The 23,681-nt window shown below is 30.7% G+C and overlaps 1 protein-coding gene across 1 annotated transcript, besides 1 other annotated feature; it reads left to right on the forward strand.

Moving 5' to 3' along the window:
• The first annotated feature begins 1,055 nt into the window (after window positions 1-1,055).
• Window positions 1,056-2,870: a mobile genetic element.
• Window positions 2,871-5,711: 2,841 nt separating this feature from the next.
• On the forward strand, window positions 5,712-5,993 carry TVAGG3_0497670 (uncharacterized protein; the record flags this gene model as incomplete). The annotated part of the gene is made up of 1 exon (XM_051236464.1): window positions 5,712-5,993. The coding sequence occupies one exon, from the start codon at window positions 5,712-5,714 to the stop codon at window positions 5,991-5,993; it is 282 nt and encodes a 93-aa protein (XP_051094288.1).
• Window positions 5,994-23,681: the final 17,688 nt, after the last annotated feature.

Raw genomic sequence — 23,681 nt, forward strand, 5'->3', positions numbered from 1 at the left:
TTTTGTGCCGATTGTTTAAACATAATCCGTTACATCACAAAATTAAAAAAATAAAAAAAATAAAAGATAAACTTTATATTTAATTTCGGGAAATTCATGAGGTTGGACGGGAGAAGAAAGAGGTGAGAAACAGGTGAATGTCACCTCTTCACCTAAATTATATTTTTTGCGTGAATTCATAAATAAATGGTTCATTTTTATCACCAAGATATTGTTGTACAAACCGACCCCAACTTTTAACTTCTTTTCCTGCAGCTTCAAATGCTATCTTAGCAAGTTCATATTCTCTAAATTCTCTCTTTAAATCGTTTTTCCCATTGCGTCTAAAAGTCGTACGGGAGATCTGTATACACAAATATATCTCACGTTATGTTCTATTGTTTTTCACACATTTTTTCCAACTCTTCTTCGATACAAAAGTGGCATCTCCACTGATCTTCCGAGTTCTCTATTCATCTAACTTTCTCATGAACTCTTGTCTATGGATGTTCATTTAATTTTTCCAACTGCGATATACAATATTTTGGAGAAGCCCACATGACCCGCAAATATAGTTTACAAATTTGGTCTACATACATTCCTCTAACCTTGTTGAAACTTTCATCCGGAATTCCTGCGATTGAATTGCTATAAAAAGCAAACCGCTGTTTTCGTTGGTATATTTCTTTCACAAATGCCTTACAAATACTCTTCCCAGACTTATTTTCCAAACAACCTTCTAAGATCTTTCTTAATTACACATCTTTTTTGCATTCATTAAACCATCCCTTGCTCTCTACGTAAGATTCATACCGTTATAAGTGCACTTTTGTGCATCTTTACACCACTTAGATTTGTTCGTGACATGTTTTTTGCTTCGACTACATTTCTGTATCTTACATACAAAATTTAAAAAATAAAAAAAATTAAAACTAACTTATTTTTGGTTCTTTTGTGAAAATTCATGAAATTCAAGAGTGAAAAAAGAGTTGAGAACAAAACAGTGACATCTCACCTCTGTCACCTAAAATTATCATTTTTTGTCTGAGTTTAATCCAACGAAAAAAGTTTAGAGGAAATTTTCCTTATTCTTCTTGATGATTTTTATCTTTTCCAGTATACTCCCGCTCATAAATTGGTCCCAGATGAGTGTTTAGATTCTCTCAAAGTTCTCTAGATGTAATATAAGCATCTTCAACGCTCCTATCATATCTCACTTTTTATAAGTTCATCGTTGTTATATCAAGTTATTCAATAACCACTCCTCGCTTTGCTTCGTCAAGTGGTTTCAGCAAGTTTCCAATTACTACTTTCACTAATTTATGTCGAGGGTAAAATGCTTTGTCTTCAGCAGCTTTTATAAGTATCCATTACCTGCCTAGAGTCTAACGATATTTAATAATTTCGACTTAACCTAAACCTTTCTCGCTCAATGGTTGTCGTTCAAGAATTACACGACTTTTTACCAGAATGAGTAAATGTGTACTAATTCTGATATTTTGTGTTTGGCTTCTTTTCTTTTGATATACTTTTCTTCTTTTGTTGTGTCATTTGAATTTGTGATGTCCTGTTTTAGAAATGTGCTTGAGGAATTGTTAAACGTCGATGAAATGTTACATTGTTTCTCGTAAGTCTCCCTGATTAAATCTCTGAGAGTCCTTATGAAGCGCGTTAAATTAGATACGAAGTTATAGTTAGGCTTTATGGTCTTCATAGCTGTAGGAGTTTGATTATGCTTAATTGAGAAAATCTGATTTCATTGCTTAGGTATGCACTGTTTGGTCTATGTTAAAGTTTACTTGGCTATGTTTCTGCTACCAAACTTTTGTAAAAAACTCTTAAACTTCACGAGTTCCTTTATTTTTCAATGGAATATGCATATGCGTCACGAGCTGTTAACATTAATGAAGCATGAGGACATGTTTATGCACAATTTTCTGCTTGAATGAGATTCAAATGTATGCGTTCAGGAGTGGTTGGAGTAAGATTGTTAAAAGTAGTCGTAAGCGTTATTTTTGTTTGAGTACAAACATTTTGTCAAAAACTTTACTTCAGTCTTCAGTAAATCCCAAACTTTTGCAGCTTTCATTGGGAATTTCTTAAATGACCCTCCATGGATGGTTGTCTCGAATACTTCTTCAACTCATTTATGTAAATGTTAAAGATTTTAACCAACTCGTATCCAAGTTGCGATTGTTATATAAGGAGCAACTTATAATCTTTTTCCATTAACCTGCTGGTCCTGTAATACCAGCTACAACATTGTATATTTCCTGCAGTTCCACAGAAAAGATTACCTGTGCTTGATCTACTTGGTCAGTTGAAAATCATATTATGCATTCCCTGCTCTATCCGACCGCCTGCAATAATTTGATAACCTCTTTTTGTTTTGAATGGAATGCACATATATTCCTTCCACAGATTGTTCTTACACTACCTATGCATATTGAAAGGAAGTTTCAATACCTATTTTCTTTGACCTCCCATTCTCTTGACTGCTAATTAGATGTAGAAGGGAAAAACTGTCAACTAGTTCCATACATCTTACCACCAAATAAAGTGTTTGGATTATTTGGTTCTAGACGTATAAACAGTCCATAGAGTATTATATTAACAATATGCTCTATTAACTCTATAAACATATTCTAAAGACTTATGTCATATAGCCAGACTCTAACCATTTGGAACACCCACTCCGTCTAAATCTCCCGGAATGAATGTTTGCATTGTTTACCCACTTTATAATTAATGTTAGATTCAATAGAATTATCCAAGAAAAATCATAAAATATTGGTTTGAGACCTCTAAACCAAATTCCAAATGGAGTTGATGGTCCACCATTTACTAATTTCTGTGTTAAATCGTCAGGTATCTGGTTCAAAAAATTTCTTGTAGTTCCAAACTTTCGTTATTAGATGTCCTTATCAAATAATTCTGGTTGAGAATCATAATTAAGGTTAATTTTACTTGAGCAACTTTTAACGTTCTTAGGCTTTTGAATTAAAAAAGGTGTTCTAAATTGATTCTAAGTTAAACGAAAAAATTTAACTGCGTCTGTATGATTATCGATGAATTAATGCAACGCATCGGAGCCTTATGAAATTCTCTTCTCCAATCCGGAAATATTTGGTTGAATTGGGGTGCTTCACGGCATAGGAAACATGGATCGAACGTTGCATACGTTCAAAGGTATTTAAATTTGATAAATCTTTAATTATATTCTTCATTTCGGATCCTATATATATTCTGTGCGCAAACTCTTCCGTCTTATGTGGCGGAGTCCAGGCCAATCTTTCTGGCCGGCGATCATTGTTAATACGCCTTGACCACGGACGAATTTTGGGATTTAACGGTGGAAAAGTCGTAATCGTTGCTGTGGTCGCAGTGTCTAGGATGGTTACTTCCATTTTCGAAATGCATATTTATGACGGGAATGCTCATGGTGTGGGCGGCCGTACTTGGATTTAACAGCACATAATAGCAGGGTCTTGGCGCACTCAAATATCAGGAGAACCGGAAAGTTCTTGCCGCCACTTTTGGATTTGGAGCTGGTAACTCAAATAGAATACGAAATCTCAGGAGATTAATGATGGGAATGCTGGCGGTTGTGGAATGGGTATTCGAGGAAACTCCGAAATACCTCCAACAATGTGCAGTTGAGGCGAAAGCTCCTTCATTAGCGGTTATAAAGATTGTATTCCCATAATCGAATTCTTCACGAAAACATGACATTAATATTTCTAATTTATTTATCCATCAATTCACTACAGCGTTATAATTCACAGACGCCGAAGTAATGATTGTGGAAAACATCTTGCCAAGTTCCAATAGGTGTCACTGAGGTTGGCCATTCAGGAATGGCTACATTAAGAATTACCCAAATTCTATGAACAAATTATGTGAGTGGATCCTCAAAAGTATTCTATGCAATATCTTTAGTTATTCTTTTATACATATTAATTCAAATTGAATCACTAACAACACTTTCAATAAATTTGACATTGGGAAGATGTAGTGAAACTTAAGATGATTATTAAGCTATTGAGAGATGAATTAAAAATATATTGATTGATAAAACAGAATAATATTTTAGAACTATTATTGTATGCCTTTCATATTCTTGTTCAATTCTATATAGTTACTATATCTTATAATTGCAAGTACTCTCTAATATTTCCAAGAGCACATTAAGTGTATGTTCATTTGTCAACTTTCATAATTATTCTGACAAAAAGTAGCTTTTCAAATATAGATAGGTTCAAACGAAATAATTTAACTTTTCTAATATGATTATACGACGGTATTATGCACACATTCCAAGAGCCTTATGAAAGGTCTTTCGCCAGAAATAATTTTGTTTGAATTATGGGACGTATCTGTGTGGAACTGCAGCTAATCGGACTTAACAGTGAAGGATATATTAAATTGAGAAGGAAACTCTATGAAATTTATTACTGCATGTCCGGAACTTCAATTAATCTATACTGGTGACAAATTCCCATCTTGCGGCGGATGTCCAGCCAATTATTCTGTGGCAGCATCATCCGTCATCCGTCATTAATCCAGGCATTTGAGGATTTCCAACCGTTTGAAAAAGTCGAATATCGTTCTTGCTGTGCACTGGTGTGGTGATGGGCTGTTTGGATTTCAACAGCTCAATCCGCAGCATTGTCTGCGCCAATCAGACATCGTTTGAGGACCTGATAAAGGTCTTGCGCGCACTTTTGGTTGAAGCTGCGAAATCCAAATAGATTAGGAAACTATCGTTTGAAACAATGACTGAAATGCGGTGGCGATATTTTGGAGATGGAAACTCCGAATACCAATACTACGGCAGTTGAGGGGGAGCTTCTTCAAGCGTTATAAAGGTTGCTATCGCTATTTTGAGTTCTCGACAAAAGACATAAAATTTTCTAATTTCAATCATCCTCATTTCATTACACGGTTATAACATCACCGATGGATTTATGATTGAGGCCAATCATGCAAATCACATGGCCGGCACCGAAACTGGCCATAAGGAAAAGGCTACATACGAATTACTCACCATTTGACAACATTTTAGTGAGTTGTTCCAAATAAGTATTCTATGAATATCTTTAGTTATTTATATCTTCAACACTTTCGATAAATTCGAAGAAAAATGAGATTACTGTCTGTAGTTTTATTATTAACATGATTCATGGATATTTATATCAGAATATTGTTATTGATGTCCTTTCAATAATACTGTTGACGAATGAATACAAATAAGTTAATTTTTATTGTACCACTTTTTCGTAACTTAAGCTTTTGATAAAAAGTTTCTAAATTGATATCTAAGTTAAAACGAAAATTTAACTCTCGTTATTATCGAGGAATTAATGCACGGCATTCTGAGCCTTATGAAAATCTCTCCGATCCGGAAATATTTGTATTGAATTATGGAACGCGTTAGCTCAGGCAGAGGAACTAATTCGACACCGGTGCCATACGTCAAAAGTTATTTAAATTAATAAATCTATAAAATTATACTTCAATGTCCCGGATCTTAAATACAATTATGTCTGTGCAACTCTTCCGTCTTATGGTGCGGACAGTCCAGGCCCAATTTTCTGCGGCGTATCAAATCTGATATACGCCTTGAACACAGTCGAAATCTTTTGAGATTTCAAACGTTTGAAGTATCGAATAACTCCGTTCGGCCTGGGCAAGACGTCTCAGATGGTTACCTCATTGGATAATGCAATTTTATGGGATGGGTGATGCTGGGGGCGGGGCTACATGATTTAACAGGCACATCAATCAGCCATGGTCTTGGCGCCACCGATATCAGGAGACCCGGAAAAAGTCTTACCACTTTTGTTCTGGAGGCTGGAAATCAAATGCATAGAATCACTCAGGAGATAATGATGGAACTGCTGCCGGTTAACTGGGGTATTTCTGAAGGCTGGAAACTCCAAAAATACCTCAACACTTTGGCGGGAGGAGACGCTCCTTCATTATCGGGATACAAGATTGTATTTCCATTCTGAATTATTCAACGAAAGTACTTAAAATTATCTAAATTCAATTTATCCATCAATTCACTTACAGCCGGTTATAATTCACCGACGCAGTAATGAGTATGTAAAAACATCCTATGCAAGCCCACATAAAGTGCACTGAGTTTGCCATCCAGGGGAATGGCTCATACCGGAATTTACCACATTGAAACAAATTATGTGAGTTGTTCTCAAAAGTATTCTCATGAATATCTTTAGTTATTATACTTTCTGACAATTTAGTTATAAACAAACACTTCAAAAATTTGAACAATCTTCGGAAATATTTGATATTGATCTATAGATATTATTTAGCTGAATTAGATGCATAATAATATTGATTGCAATAAACGAATTAAATATTTTAGAACTATATTGATCACCCCTTTCAACATTCTTTGTTCTCATTAATATATTTACTTTAATCTCTATAATTGGAAGTACTTCTCAACTATTTCACAGAGGCAATTAGTTAATTTCATATTGCTCACTTTTCAATAAATTGATCTGACAAAAGTAGTTTAAATATAGAATAGGTTTCAACAACGAAAATTTAACTTTTCTATATGATTATCGAAGTTATTTAATGCAAACACATTCAGACCTTATGAACAATTTCTTCTCGGCAGGAAAAATTTGTTTTGAATATAGGGACGTTATCTGGTGGTTGGAACCTTGGCAGCTAAACCGGAGCTTACGTGACGAGATATATTAAATTTGAGAAACCTTTTAAAACTTTAATCCTCATGCGGATCTCAACTATTATTACTGGTGCAAAAACTATCCATCCTTTGGGCGGCGCAGGTCACCCCATTTCTGGTGGGCGCACTATCATCCGCTCTCCGTCTTGAACCCACGGCCCGATTCTGAAGATTCAACGGTTTGAAAAAGTCATCGTCGAATAATCGTTGCTCTGGTGCAGGTGTGTGAGGCGTTTGGATCTCATCAGCTCATCTGAGCATTGTCTTGGCGCTAATTCAGACATCGTGAGACCTGGAAAGGTCTTGCTGCCTTTTGTTTGTGAGCTTGGAGAATCAAATAGTTAGAACTATTCGTGAAATGACGGAAATGCGGTGCCGGATATTTTGGATGGAAACTCCGAACTACCAATTTACTACGGCGGTTGTGGGGGAAGCCCTTCAATTAGCGGTTAATAATGGTATGCTATTCGCTATTTTGAGTTCTCCGCAAAAGTGACATAAAATTTCTAACTTCACAATCGAGAGATCATTCCATTCATTAACCGTTATAAACTTCACCGATAGATTGATGATGATGCAAAAACTATCATATGCAATCACAAGCGGGCACGAAAACTGGCCATGAAGGAAATGCTACATACGAATTACTCATTAAAACAACTTTGTGATTTGTTCTCAAAAGTATTCTAATTGAATATTTTTATTATTTATTATCTCAACCACTTTCGATAAATTCGAAAAATGAATACTGTCTGTAGTTTAATGATGATAAATGATTCATGGATATCTATATCAGAACTTGTTATGAGTCCTTTCAATAATCTGTTAGATGACTACATAAGGTTAATTTATTGAGACTTTTCGTCTGTAGTTTGAATAAAAGAAGGTTTCTAAATTATCTAAGTTATAAACGAAATTTAATGCTCTGTAGATTATCGAGGATTAATGCAACGCATTCGGACAAGCCTAGCAATTCTTCTCCAATCGGAATATTTGTTTTGAAGTATGGGCAGTGCTTAGCATAGAACTGAGCATCAACGTCCAAACTCAACGTAATATTAAATTTATTAAATCTATAAAATCAATTCTCTAATGTCGATCCTAATATTTTCTGGATGAACTCTTCATTCTTATGGTGCGGGAGGTCCAGGCCAATTTTTTGGCGGCGGATCATCGATATCGCCCTTACCAGGCAATTTGGAGATTTCAACGTAGTGAAAAAAGTCGAATTAATCTTGCTGCTGTATGCAGAGTCTCAGGATTTACCACTCAATTGGAATGCATTTTATTAGCATGCCTGGTGTGTGCTGGAGCGACGCTACTTTGATTTAAACACATATAGCATGTCTTGGCGCCACTCAGATACTCAGGAGGACACCCGGAAAAGGTTCTGCCCCGGCACTTTTGATTGGAAGCGAAATCCAAATGAATAGAACTCCGCAGGAGATAATGTATGGGAATCTGGCTTGGTGAGGTATTTCGAGTGGAAACCCGAAATACCTCAAATTGTGGCGGCGAAGGGGAAGCTCCTTCCATTAGCGGTTATAAAGATCAGTATGTTCCATATCTGATTTCTTCACAAAAGACATTAATTTTCTAATTCATTTGATCCATTCAATTCACTCAAGGCGGTTAGTACTTCCACGAACGCCGCAGTAATAATTATGGATAAAACATCTATGCCAATTCCACATGGTGCACTGAGGTTGGCCATTCAGGAATGGCTTAATACGAATTACCCCAATTTGAAACAAACATTATGGAGTTTTCTCAAAACTTCATCTATGATACTCTTTAGTTATCCTCTTATATCTTCTTTCAAATTGAATCATAAAACAACCACTTTCAATAAATTTTACATTTGAATATTTGATATTGAAATTATACATGATTAATTTAACGCTCTTAGAATTAGATGCATAAAATATATTGACTTGTGATTAAACAGAATAAATGTTAGAACTATTATTGAGCCTTTCAATTTCCCTTGTTCAGATTTATATAGTCACTTATTCCTTAATTGGCAATACTTACTCAATATTTCCAAGAGCCAATTAAGTTCAATTTCATTTGTACACTTTTCATATATTGATTCTGACAAAGAAAAGTAGTTTTAAAATATAGATTACGGTTCAAACGAAAAATTTACTTTTCTACTATGATCCTATCGAGATTAATGCAAACACATTTAACCAGAGCTTATGAAATTTCTTTCGGCCAGAGAAAATATTTCGTTTGATTTATGGGACCGTATCTACGTGGATGGCAATCAGCTAACCGGAGCTTACGTGAGGAGATATATCTAAATTTAGAACTATAATATTTATATCATCATGTGGATCTCAATATCATATTACTGTGTGACAAAAACAATCCATTCTTATCGCGGCCGGATGTCCAGGCCAATTTTCTGTGGCGGATCATCAAGTCATCCGTCTTGAACCCAGGCCGATTTTATGAGATTCAACGGTTTGAAAAAGTCGAATAAACTCGTTGCTGCTGCGCAGTGTGCGTGTGGGCTGTTTGCGATCACATAGCTCATCTGAGATTGTCTTGCCGCTAACTACACGACATTCGTGCAAGCCCTGGGAAAGGTTTACTGCACTTTTTGGTTTGAGCTGAAATCCCAAATAGATAGGAAACTATCGTGAAATTACGCGACAATGGCGGTTGCTGTATTTTGGAGATGAACCCTCGAATTAACCCAATTAACTACGCGCTTGAGGAGCTCTTCATTCAGCTGAGTTATTTAAAGTTGTATCGCTACTTTTGAGTTCCTCGACAAAAAAGTGACATAAATTTTCTAATTCAATCAATCCAATTCAAATCATTACAGCGTTATAATTCACGGCATAGATTGATTGATTGATGCATAACATCCTATGGCCAAAGTCCACATGCCGGCACGAATGAAGATGCCATAGAAGGGAAATGGCTACATACGAATACTACATTGAACAAATTTTTAGTGAGTGTTCTCAAAAGTTTTCTTATGAATATTTATATTTATTTATATCTTCAAACACTTCTCGATAAAATTCGAAAAATGAAAAACTGCTGTAGTTACTGTATGATAACATGATTCAGGATATTATATCAGAACTTTTTTATGATGTCCCTTTCATAATTCTTGTTGAGATGATTACAATAGGTTAATTATGAGCGACTTTTCGTCTTAGCTTTTGATAAAAAAGGTTTTCTAAATGATTCCTAAGTTAAAACGAAAACTTTAAATGCTCTGTATGATTATCGAGATTTAATGCAACGATTCGGAAGGCCTTATGAAATTCTTCTCCAATCGGAAACTATTTGTTCTTGAATTTATGGTTGCTTCAGCCATAAGGAACTGGATCGAACGTGCATACGTCACAAGTGTATATTAAATGGATTAAATCTATAAATTATATCGCAGTCGATCTTAACTCATTATCTCTTGGTGCAAACTCTTTCCGTCTATATTGTGGCGAGTCCAAGGCCAATTTTCTGCGGCGCTCATTGATATACGCCTTGAACCAGGCGATTTGGAGAATTTCAACGTTTGAAAAAGTCGATAATCGTTGTGCTTGGATGCAGGCAGGTCTCGGATAGTATTACTCATTGAAAGGCAATTTTATAGGATGCTGGTTGGCTGAGGCGACGGCTACTTCGGATTTAACAGACCTATGTAGATGTCTTGGCGCCACTCAGATACTCAGGAGGACCCGGAAAAAGGTTCTGCCAGGCACTTTTGATTGATGCTGGAAATCCAAATAGAATAGAATCCTCAGGAATAATGATGGATTGCTGGCGGTGCGGGTGTGGGTATTTCGAGGTGAAAACTCAAAATACCTCAACATTGTGGCGGGTTGGGGGAGCTCCTCATTAGCGTTTAAAAGATTGTATTTGCCATATGAATTCTTCAACGAAAAGTGACATTAAATTTTCTAAGTCATTTATCCATCAATTCACTACAGCGAGATAAGTTCAACAGACCGCAGTAATGATTGATGTAAACATCTATTTGCCAAGTCCACTATAGGTGGCACTGACGTTCCATTCAGGGATGGCTACTACGAATTACCCCCAGATTATGTGAAACAAATATGTGAGCTAATAGTCTCTCATACAGACTATCTACATATGAATACTTTAGTTATTTGAAACTTCGTCATGAATCAATTAAACACACTTTCAATTAAATTTTGACATTTGATATTGTATGTGAACTTCTAGATGATTATTTAAGCTTGAATTAGATGCATAAAATATACTGATTGATTAAACCCAGAAATATAAATGATTAGAACTATTATTAATCCTTTCAATATTACTGTCAATTTATATAGTTGACTTATCTTATTTGGCAAGACTCTCAAATATTTCAGAGAGGCAATTACAGTTAATTTCATTTTCACTTCTTCATAATTGATTCTGACAAGAAAAATAGTCTTTAAATATAGATTAAGTTCAAAACAAAAATTTTAACTTTTCTATATGATTACGAGGTATTAATGCCAAACACATTCAGAGGCTTATGAATTTCTTCGCCAGGAAAAATATTTTGTGTTATTATGGATATCTGGTGAATGCAGCTAAACGGGCTTAAGTGAGAGGATATATAATTTGAGAAAACCTATATTTATATCTCATGTCGGATTCTCAAATATCTATATGTGCAAAAACCTTCCATCCTTATGGCGGCGGAGGTCCAGGCCCAATTTTTGGTTGGCGGAGCATCCGTCATCCGTCTTACACCAGGCGATTTTGGAGAATTTCAACGGTTTTGAAAGAAGTCGTAATCGTTGTGCTGGTGGCGCAAGGTGTTTGGTGATGGTGTTTGGAATTTCAACAGCTCATCCTGTAGATTGTCTTGGCGCTAATCATAACAGCGTGAGGACTGTAGAAAGGTCTTGCTCGGGCACATTTGTGTTTTGAGCTGAATCCAAATAGATAGGAAACTATTCGTGAAAATGACGAAATGGGCGTGCGATATTCTTGCGAGATGGAAACTCCGAAATTACCCATTACTACGGCTGTTGAGGGGGATCCTTCATTACTGTTTTATAAAGGTATGTATCGCGTATTTTGGTTCCTCGACAAAGTGACATAAAATTCAATTCAATCGATCCATCAATTCATACAGCGGTTTAAATTTCAACGATGGATGATGCAGTGATGCAAACATCTATGCCAATACAACATGCCGGCACCGAAACAGGCCAGAAGGAAATGTACATAACGAAATTAATCAATTTGAAACAATTTTAATGTGAGTTGTTTCTCAAAAAGTATAGCTATGAATTATCTTTAGTATAATTATTATATCTTCAACACTTTCGATAAATTCGAAAAATGAAATACTGTCTGTAGTTTTTACTGATTGATAAACATGATTCATGGATTATATATATCAGAACCATTTATATTATGTCCTGCATAATTCTCGTTGATGATGAACAATAGGTTTAATTTTATGAGCACTTTTCTGTCTTAGCTTTTGATAAAAAAGTTTCTAAATGATCTAAGTTTAAAACGAAAAATTTAACTGCTCTGTATGATTATCGAGAATTAAATGCAAAACGCTTCGGACCTTTATTGAAATCTTCTCCAAATCCCGGAAAATATTTGTTTGAATTATGGTGCTTCAGCATAGGGAACTGGATCGACGAGGATACGTTCAAGGCGATATTAAATGGATAAATCTATAAAATGTATATCTTTGCTCGTAGTCTAAAATATTATTTGGCTAATGCAACTATTCTCCGTCTATATGCGAAGTTCCAGGCCATTTTCTGGCGCAGATCATCTGATATACGCATTGAACCAGCAATTTGGAATTTCACTCTTTCGAATAATTCGTTGCTGCTGGTGCAGGTTCCAGGATGTACACTCATTGGGAAATATGCATTTTATGGGATGCTGGTTGCTGAGGCGGAGCTACTTGACTGGCATTTCAGCACAATGAGCATGGTCTTGGCGCCACTCAGAATTCAGGAGGACCCGGAAAAGGTCTTGACCGGCACTTTTGATTTGGAGCTGAAATCACATAGCAATAGAATTCCTCAGAGAGATAATTCATGGGAAAATGCTGCGGTGGTGGTGGGTATGTCGGAGTGTTAAACTCCGAAAATACCTCAACATTGTGCGGTTATTTGGAGGAAGCTCCTTCATTAGCGGTTATAAATTTTATTGCCATTCTGAATTCTTCAAACGAAAAGTGCATATAAATTTTCTAATTCATTTATCCATCAATTCACTCAGCGTTATAGTTCACACGCAGTTAAGTTTGATGGTATAAACATCTATGCCAAGTCCACATGGTGGCACTGTTGACCATTCAGGAATGGCTCACTACGAATTTAACGCCAATTTGAAACAAATTAGTGTAGTTGTTCTCAAAAGTATTCTATGAATATCTTTAGTTCATTTTATTACTGTTATCAGTGAATCATAAACAACACTTTCAATACAATTTACATTTGTATATTTGTATTGTAAACAAAGATTGATTTTTAAAGCTTTGAATTAGATGCATAAAATATAATTGATTGATAAACGAATAATGATTTAGAAACTTATTATTGATGCCCTTTCAAATCTCTGTCAGATTTATATAGTTACTTATCTCTAATATTGCAAGTACTCTCAATATTTCAGAGAGGAATTAAGTTAAATCTTCATACCTTTTCATAATATGATTCTGACAAGAAATATTTTAAATATAGATAGGCTTCAAAACGAAAAATTACTATTTCTATATAGATTATCGAAAAAAAAAAAAGTATTAATGCACACATTCAGAAAGCCTATGAATTTCTATTCGGACAGAAAAAATATTTGTTTGATATATGGACGATCTGGTGGTGGAACTGCAGCTAACGGACTTACGTAGAGGATAATTAAATTGAGAAAACCTTATAAATTTTTATCCTTCATTTTCGGATCCCAATTATATATACTGGTGAACAAAACTCATCTATATGGACGCGAGGTCACAGTGCCAATATTGTCTGGGCGGATCCATCGTCACCGTCTGAAACCAGCGATTTTGGAGATTCAACGTATTGAAAAGTCGACATATTTTGTTTGCCTTGGTATGACAGTGTTAGGAATGGCTGTATCAACAGCTCATTACGAGCATTATGTCTTGAGCCTAATCAGACATCGTGATGACTGAAAGGTCTTTCTGGACAACTTGGTTATTGGAGCTGAAAATCCAGAAAGTGTAGTTAAACTATCGTGAAAGACGAAATGGCGTGGCGGAATATTCTTGATAGATGAAAACTCCGAATACCCAATTACTAACGGCCTTGAGGCGGGCGAGCTCCTTCTTAGCGGTTATAAAGGTTGTATCGCTATTTTGAAGTTCCTCGACAAAAGTGACATACAATTTTCTAATTCAATCGATCATTCAATCATTACACGGTTATAAATTCACCGATTGGATTGATGATTGAGGCAAAACATCTATGCCAAGTCCACATGCGGCACCAACTAGGCATGAAGAAATGGCTAATACGAACTACTCATTGAAACAAATATTTGCAGTGTTCTCAAAAGTATTCTATGACATATCTTAGTTATTTAATCCATCAACACTTTCGATAAATTCGAAAAAAATGAATCACCTGTCTTAGTTTATCTGATATAACATGATCATGAATATACTTATCAGAACTGTTATTGATGTCCTTTCATAATTCTGTGAATTCATACATCAGGATTAATTTTATTGAGCACTTTTCGTCTTAGCTTTTTGATAAAAAGTTTAAATTGATTTAAGTTAAACGAAAAATTTAACTCTGTATGATTATTCGAGGGATTTAATGCAACGCATTCGGAGCTTAATGAAATATCTTCTCCAATCCGAAAATTTGTTTTGAATTTATGGAGGCTTCATGCATAGTACTGGATCGACGGCTGCATACTCAAAGGATATTAAATTGATTAAATCTATTAAAATTATATCTCATGTCGGATGTCTATACCTTTCTGGTGCAACTCTTCCGTCATTCATGGTGGCGTAGTCCAGGCCAATTTTTCGGCGGTCATCTGATAATTACGCCTTAAACCAGGCGATTGGAGATTTCAACGGTTTGAAAAAGTCGAATAATCGTTTGCTGCTTGTGCAGGGCTCGGATGGTTCATCTGAAATGCATTTTATTTTAGAGGTGTCTGGTGGTCTGGAGCGGCTATTGATTTAACAGGCCACATATTGAGCTGTCGTTGGGCGCACTCAGAATTCAGGGAGACCGGAAAAGTCTTCGGGCACTTTTGGTTTGGAGCTGAAATCCAATGAATAGAATCCTCAGGAGATAAATTAATATGAAAAGAAAGAGAATTCATAAAACAATGATTAATATGAAAAGAAAGAGAATTTCAAAAACAATATAATATGAAAGAAAGAGAATTATAAAACAATGATAAATATGAAAAGAAAGAGAATTCTATCAAACAATGATAAATATGAAAAGAAAGAATTCATAAAACAATGAAATATGAAAAGAAAGAGAATTCATAAAACAATGATTAATATGAAAAGAAAGAGAATTTCATAAAACAATGATTAATATGAAAAGAAAGAGAATTTCCATAAAACAATGATAAATATGAAAAGAAAGAGAATTCATAAAACAATGATAATATGAAAAGAAAGAGAATTCTATCAAACAATGATAAATATGAAAAGAAAGAGAATGTCATAAAATAATGATAAATATGAAAAGAAAGAAATAAGTTTCATGTTAACATCAGCACCATGATCAACTAGAATTGGACAATTTCTATCGACATCTTTTTGATGCAATGCTAAGAGGGCATCATCAATATTGAGAGAAATTCATAAAACAATGATAAATATGAAAAGAAAAGAATTTCATAAAACAATGATAATATGAAAAGAAAGAGAATTAATAAAACAATGTTAAATATGAAAAGAAAGAGAATTCCAAACACATGATAAATATGAAAAGAAAGAGAATTAATAAAACAAGGATAAATATGAAAAGAAAGAGAATGTCACTAAAACAATGATTAATATGAAAAGAAAAAAAATTCATAAAGAAAAGATAAATATGAAAAAGAAAGAGAATGTCATAAAACAAGGATAAATATGAAAAGAAAGAGAATTTCATAAAACAAGATAAATATGAAAAGAAAAGAGAATTTCATAAAACAATTGATAAATATGAAAAGAAAGAGAATTTCATAAAACAATGATAAATATGAAAAGAAAGAGAATTCCATAAAACAATGATAAATATGAAAAGAAAGAGAATTCCATAACACATTGATAAATATGAAAAGAAAGAGAATTTCATAAAACAATGATTAATATGAAAAGAAAGAGAATTCATAAAACAATGATTAATATGAAAAGAAAGAGAATTTCATAAAACAATTGATTAATATGAAAAGAAAGAGAATTTCATAAAACAATGATAAATATGAAAAGAAAGAGAATTCCATAAAACAATGCTAATATAAAAGAAAGAGAATTCCATAAAACAATGATAAATATGAAAAGAAAGAGAATTCCATAACACATTGATAAATATGAAAAGAAAGAGAATTCCATAAAACAAGGATAAATATGAAAAGAAAGAGAATTTCATAAAACAATGATAAATATGAAAAGAAAGAGAATAAGTTTCATGTTAACATCAGCACCATGATCAACTAGGAATTGGACAATTTCTATCGACATCTTTTTGATGGCAATACTAAGGGCATTCATCAATATTGAGAGAAATTCATAAAACAATTGATAATATGAAAAGAAAGAGAATGTTATAAAACAAGGATAAATATGAAAAGAAAGAAAATGTCATAAAGAAAAGATAATATAGAAAAGAAAGAGAATGTCATAAAACAATGATTAATATGAAAAGAAAGAGAATTCATAAAACAATGATAAATATGAAAAGAAAGAGATTCTATCAAACAATGATAAATATGAAAAGAAAGAGAAATTCATAAAACAATGATAAATATGAAAAGAAAGAGAATGTAATAAAACAATGATTAATATGAAAAGAAAGAGAATTCCATAAAACAATGATAAATATGAAAAGAAATAGAATTCCATAAAACAATGATAAATATGAAAAGAAAGAGAATTTCATAAAACAATGATTAATATGAAAAGAAAGAGAATTTCATAAAACAATGATAAATATGAAAAGAAAGAGAATAAGTTTCATGTTAACATCAGCACCATGATCAACTAGGAATTGGACAATTTCTATCGACATCTTTTTGATGGCAATACTAAGAGGGCATTCATCAATATTGAGAGAAATTCATAAAACAATGATTAATATGAAAAGAAAGAGAATGTTATAAAACAAGGATAAATATGAAAAGAAAGAAAATGTCATAAAGAAAGATAAATATGAAAAGAAAGAGAATGTCATAAAACAATGATTAATATGAAAAGAAAGAGAATTTCATAAACAAGGATAAATATGAAAAGAAAGAGAATTTCATAAAACAATGATAAATATGAAAAGAAAGAGAAATTCATAAAACAATGATAAATATGAAAAGAAAGAGAATGTAATAAAACAATGATTAATATGAAAAGAAAGAATTCCATAAAACAATGATAAATATGAAAAGAAATAGAATTCGATACAACAATGCTAAATATGAAAAGAAAAGAATTTCATAAAACAATGCTAAATATGAAAAGAAAGAGAATTTCATAAACAATGATAAATATGAAAAGAAAGAGAATTTCATAAAACAATGATTAATATGAAAAGAAAGAGATTCTATCAAACAATGATAAATATGAAAAGAAATAGAATTCGATATAACAATGATTAATATGAAAAGAAAGAGAATTCTATAAAACAATGATAAATATGAAAAGAAAGAGAATTTCATAAAACAATGATTAATATGAAAAGAAAGAGAATTCTATAAAACAATGATAAATATGAAAAGAAAGAGAATTCCATAAAACAATGATAAATATGAAAAGAAAGAGAATTCCATAAAACAAGGAATAAATATGAAAAGAGAAAGAGTCATAAAATAATGATAAATAATGAAAAGAAAGAGAATAAGTTTCATGTTAACATCAGCACCATGATCAACTAGGAATTGGACAATTTCTATCGACATCTTTTTGATGGCAATGCTAAGAGGGCATTCATCAATATTGAGAGAAATTCATAAAACAATGATTAATATGAAAAGAAAGAGAATTTCATAAAACAATGATTAATATGAAAAGAAAGAGAATGTAATAAAACAATGTTAAATATGAAAAGAAAGAGAATTCCACAACACATTGATAAATATGAAAAGAAAGAGAATTCCATAAAACAAGGATAAATATGAAAAGAAAGAGAATTTCATAAAACAATGATAAATATGAAAAGAAAGAGAATGTCATAAAACAATGATTAATATGAAAAGAAAGAGAATGTAATAAAACAATGTTAAATATGAAAAGAAAGAGAATTCCACAACACATTGATAAATATGAAAAGAAAGAGAATTCCATAAAACAAGGATAAATATGAAAAGAAAGAGAATGTCATAAAATAATGATAAATATGAAAAGAAAGAGAATAAGTTTCATGTTAACATCAGCACCATGATCAACTAGGAATTGGACAATTTCTATCGACATCTTTTTGATGGCAATACTAAGAGGGCATTCATCAATATTGAGAGAAATTCATAAAACAATGATAAATATGAAAAGAAAGAGAATGTCATAAAACAATGATTAATATGAAAAGAAAGAGAATGTAATAAAACAATGATAAATATGAAAAGAAAGAGATTCTATCAAACAATGATAAATATGAAAAGAAAGAGAATTTCATAAAACAATGATTAATATGAAAAGAAATAGAATGTAATAAAACAATGATTAATATGAAAAGAAAGAGAATTCCATAAAACAATGATTAATATGAAAAGAAAGAGAATTTCATAAAACAATGCTAAATATGAAAAGAAAGAGAATTTCATAAAACAATGATTAATATGAAAAGAAATAGAATGTAATAAAACAATGTTAAATATGAAAAGAAAGAGAATTCCACAACACATTGATAAATATGAAAAGAAAGAGAATTCCATAAAACAAGGATAAATATGAAAAGAAAGAGAATGTCATAAAATAATGCTAAATATGAAAAGAAACAGAATTCCATAAAACAAGGATAAATATGAAAAGAAAGAGAATTTCATAAAACAATGATAAATATGAAAAGAAATAGAATAAGTTTCATGTTAACATCAGCACCATGATCAACTAGGAATTGGACAATTTCTATCGACATCTTTTTGATGGCAATGCTAAGAGGGCATTCATCAATATTGAGAGAAATCCATAAAACAATGATAAATATGAAAAGAAAGAGAATTTTATCAAACAATGATTAATATGAAAAGAAAGAGAATTTCATAAAACAATGATAAATATGAAAAGAAAGACAATTATATAAAACAATGATAAATATGAAAAGAAATAGAATGTAATAAAACAATGATTAATATGAAAAGAAAGAGAATTCCATAAAACAATGATAAATATGAAAAGAAAGAGAATTTCATAAAACAATGCTAAATATGAAAAGAAGAGAATTTTATCAAACAATGATAAATATGAAAAGAAAGACATTATATAAAACAATGATAAATATGAAAAGAAAGAGAATTCTATAAAACAATGATAAATATGAAAAGAAATAGAATTCGATACAACAATGCTAAATATGAAAAGAAAGAGAATTTCATAAAACAATGATAAATATGAAAAGAAAGAGAATTTCATAAAAATGATAAATATGAAAAGAAAGAGAATTTCATAAAACAATGATTAATATGAAAAGAAAGAGAATTCTATAAAACAATGATAAATATGAAAAGAAAGAGAATTCCACAACACATTGATAAATATGAAAAGAAAGAGAATTCCATAAAACAAGATAAATATGAAAAGAAAGAGAATGTCATAAAATAATGATAAATATGAAAAGAAAGAGAATAAGTTTCATGTTAACATCAGCACCATGATCAACTAGGAATTGGAGAATTTCTATCGACTTCACTTCGACTGCAATACTAAGAGGGCATTCAACAATATTGAGAGAAATTCATAAAACAATGATAAATATGAAAAGAAAGAGAATGTAATAAAACAATGATAAATATGAAAAGAAAGAGAATTTCATAAAACAATGATTAATATGAAAAGAAAGAGAATTCCATAAAACAATGATAAATATGAAAAGAAAGAGATTCTATCAAACAATGATAAATATGAAAAGAAAGAGAATTTCCTAAAACAATGATTAATATGAAAAGAAAGAGAAATTCATAAAACAATGATTAATATGAAAAGAAAGAGAATTCCATAAAACAATGATAAATATGAAAAGAAATAGAATTCGATACAATAATGCTAAATATGAAAAGAAAGAGAATTTCATAAAACAATGATAAATATGAAAAGAAAGAGAATGTCATAAAACAATGATAAATATGAAAAGAAAGAGAATGTAATAAAACAATGTTAAATATGAAAAGAAAGAGAATTCCACAACACATTGATAAATATGAAAAGAAAGAGAATTCCATAAAACAAGGATAAATATGAAAAGAAAGAGAATGTCATAAAATAATGATAAATATGAAAAGAAAGAGAATAAGTTTCATGTTAACATCAGCACCATGATCAACTAGGAATTGGACAATTTCTATCGACATCTTTTTGATGGCAATGCTAAGAGGGCATTCATCAATATTGAGAGAAATTCATAAAACAATGATAAATATGAAAAGAAAGAGAATGTCATAAAACAATGATTAATATGAAAAGAAAGAGAATGTCATAAAACAATGATAAATATGAAAAGAAAGAAAATGTCATAAAGTAAAGATAAATATGAAAAGAAAGAGAATGTCATAAAACAATGATTAATATGAAAAGAAAGAGAATTCTATAAAACAATGATAAATATGAAAAGAAAGAGAATGTAATAAAACAATGATAAATATGAAAAGAAAGAGAATTCTATAAAACAATGATTAATATGAAAAGAAAGAGAATTTTATCAAACAGTGATAAATATGAAAAGAAAGAGAATGTAATAAAACAATGATAAATATGAAAAGAAATAGAATTCGATACAATAATGCTAAATATGAAAAGAAAGAGAATTTCATAAAACAATGATAAATATGAAAAGAAAGAGAATTTCATAAAACAATGATTAATATGAAAAGAAATAGAATGTAATAAAACAATGTTAAATATGAAAAGAAAGAGAATTCCACAACACATTGATAAATATGAAAAGAAAGAGAATTCATAAAACAAGGATAAATATGAAAAGAAAGAGAATGTCATAAAATAATGATAAATATGAAAAGAAAGAGAATAAGTTTCATGTTAACATCAGCACCATGATCAACTAGGAATTGGACAATTTCTATCGACATCTTTTTGATGGCAATACTAAGAGGGCATTCATCAATATTGAGAGAAATTCATAAAACAATGATAAATATGAAAGAAAGAGAATGTCATAAAACAATGATTAATATGAAAAGAAAGAGAATGTAATAAAAGAATGATTAATATGAAAAGAAAGAGAATGTCATAAAACAATGATTAATATGAAAAGAAAGAGAATTTATCAAACAATGATAAATATGAAAAGAAAGAGAATTCCATAAAACAATGATAAAATGAAAAGAAAGAGAATTTCATAAAACAATGATTAATATGAAAAGAAAGAGAATGTAATAAACAATGTTAAATATGAAAAGAAAGAGAATTCCACAACACATTGATAAATATGAAAAGAAAGAGAATTTCATAAAACAATGATTAATATGAAAAGAAATAGAATGTAATAAAACAATGTTAAATATGAAAAGAAAGAGAATTCCACAACACATTGATAAATATGAAAAGAAAGAGAATTCCATAAAACAAGGATAAATATGAAAAGAAAGAGAATTCTATAAAACAATGATAAATATGAAAAGAAAGAGAATGTAATAAAACAATGATAAATATGAAAAGAAAGAGAATTCTATAAAACAATGATTAATATGAAAAGAAAGAGAATTTTATCAAACAGTGATAAATATGAAAAGAAAGAGAATGTAATAAAACAATGATAAATATGAAAAGAAATAGAATTCGATACAATAATGCTAAATATGAAAAGAAAGAGAATTTCATAAAACAATGATAAATATGAAAAGAAAGAGAATTTCATAAAACAATGATTAATATGAAAAGAAATAGAATGTAATAAAAAATGTTAAATATGAAAAGAAAGAGAATTCCAACAACACATTGATAAATATGAAAAGAAAGAGAATTCCATAAAACAAGGATAAATATGAAAAGAAAGAGAATGTCATAAAATAATGATAAATATGAAAAGAAAGAGAATAAGTTTCATGTTAACATCAGCACCATGATCAACTAGGAATTGGACAATTTCTATCGACATCTTTTTGATGGCAATGCTAAGAGGGCATTCATCAATATTGAGAGAAATTCATAAAACAATGATAAATATGAAAAGAAAGAGAATGTCATAAAACAATGATTAATATGAAAAGAAAGAGAATGTAATAAAAGAATGATTAATATGAAAAGAAAGAGAATGTCATAAAACAATGATTAATATGAAAAGAAAGAGAATTTTATCAAACAATGATAAATATGAAAAGAAAGAGAATTTCATAAAACAATGATAAATATGAAAAGAAATAGAATGTAATAAAACAATGATTAATATGAAAAGAAAGAGAATTTCATAAAACAATGCTAAATATGAAAAGAAAGAGAATTCTATAAAACAGTGATAAATATGAAAAGAAAGAGAATGTAATAAAACAATGATAAATATGAAAAGAAAGACAATTATATAAAACAATGATTAATATGAAAAGAAAGAGAATTCTATAAAACAATGTTAAATATGAAAAGAAAGAGAATTTTATCAAACAATGATAAATATGAAAAGAAATGGAATTCGATACAACAATGCTAAATATGAAAAGAAAGAGAATTTCATAAAACAATGATAAATATGAAAAGAAAGAGAATTTCATAAAACAATGTTAAATATGAAAAGAAAGAGAATTCCATAAAACAAGGATAAATATGAAAAGAAAGAGAATGTCATAAAATAATGATAAATATGAAAAGAAGAGAATAAGTTCATGTTAACATCAGCACCATGATCAACTAGGAATTGGAGAATTTCTATCGACTTCACTTCGACTGCAATACTAAGAGGGCATTCATCAATATTGAGAGAAATTCATAAAACAATGATAAATATGAAAAGAAAGAGAATGTAATAAAACAATGATAAATATGAAAAGAAAGAGAATTTTATCAAACAATGATTAATATGAAAAGAAAGAGAATTCTATAAAACAATGATTAATATGAAAAGAAAGAGAATTCCATAAAACAATGATTAATATGAAAAGAAATAGAATGTAATAAAACAATGATTAATATGAAAAGAAAGAGAATTCCATAAAACAGTGATAAATATGAAAAGAAAGAGAATTTCATAAAACAGTGATAAATATGAAAAGAAAGACAATTATATAAAACAATGATAAATATGAAAAGAAAGAGAATGTAATAAAACAATGATAAATATGAAAAGAAATAGAATTCGATACAACAATGCTAAATATGAAAAGAAAGAGAATTTCATAAAACAATGATAAATATGAAAAGAAAGAGAATTTCATAAAACAATGATAAATATGAAAAGAAAGAGAATTCTATAAAACAATGATAAATATGAAAAGAAAGAGAATTTCATAAAACAATGATTAATATGAAAAGAAAGAGAATTCTATAAAACAGTGATAAATATGAAAAGAAAGAGAATGTAATAAAACAATGATAAATATGAAAAGAAAGAGAATTCCATAAAACAATGATTAATATGAAAAGAAAGAGAATTCTATAAAACAATGTTAA

Source organism: Trichomonas vaginalis, chromosome II (assembly GCF_026262505.1).
Source record: "Trichomonas vaginalis G3 chromosome II, whole genome shotgun sequence".
NCBI classification, from domain to species: domain Eukaryota; phylum Parabasalia; order Trichomonadida; family Trichomonadidae; genus Trichomonas; species Trichomonas vaginalis.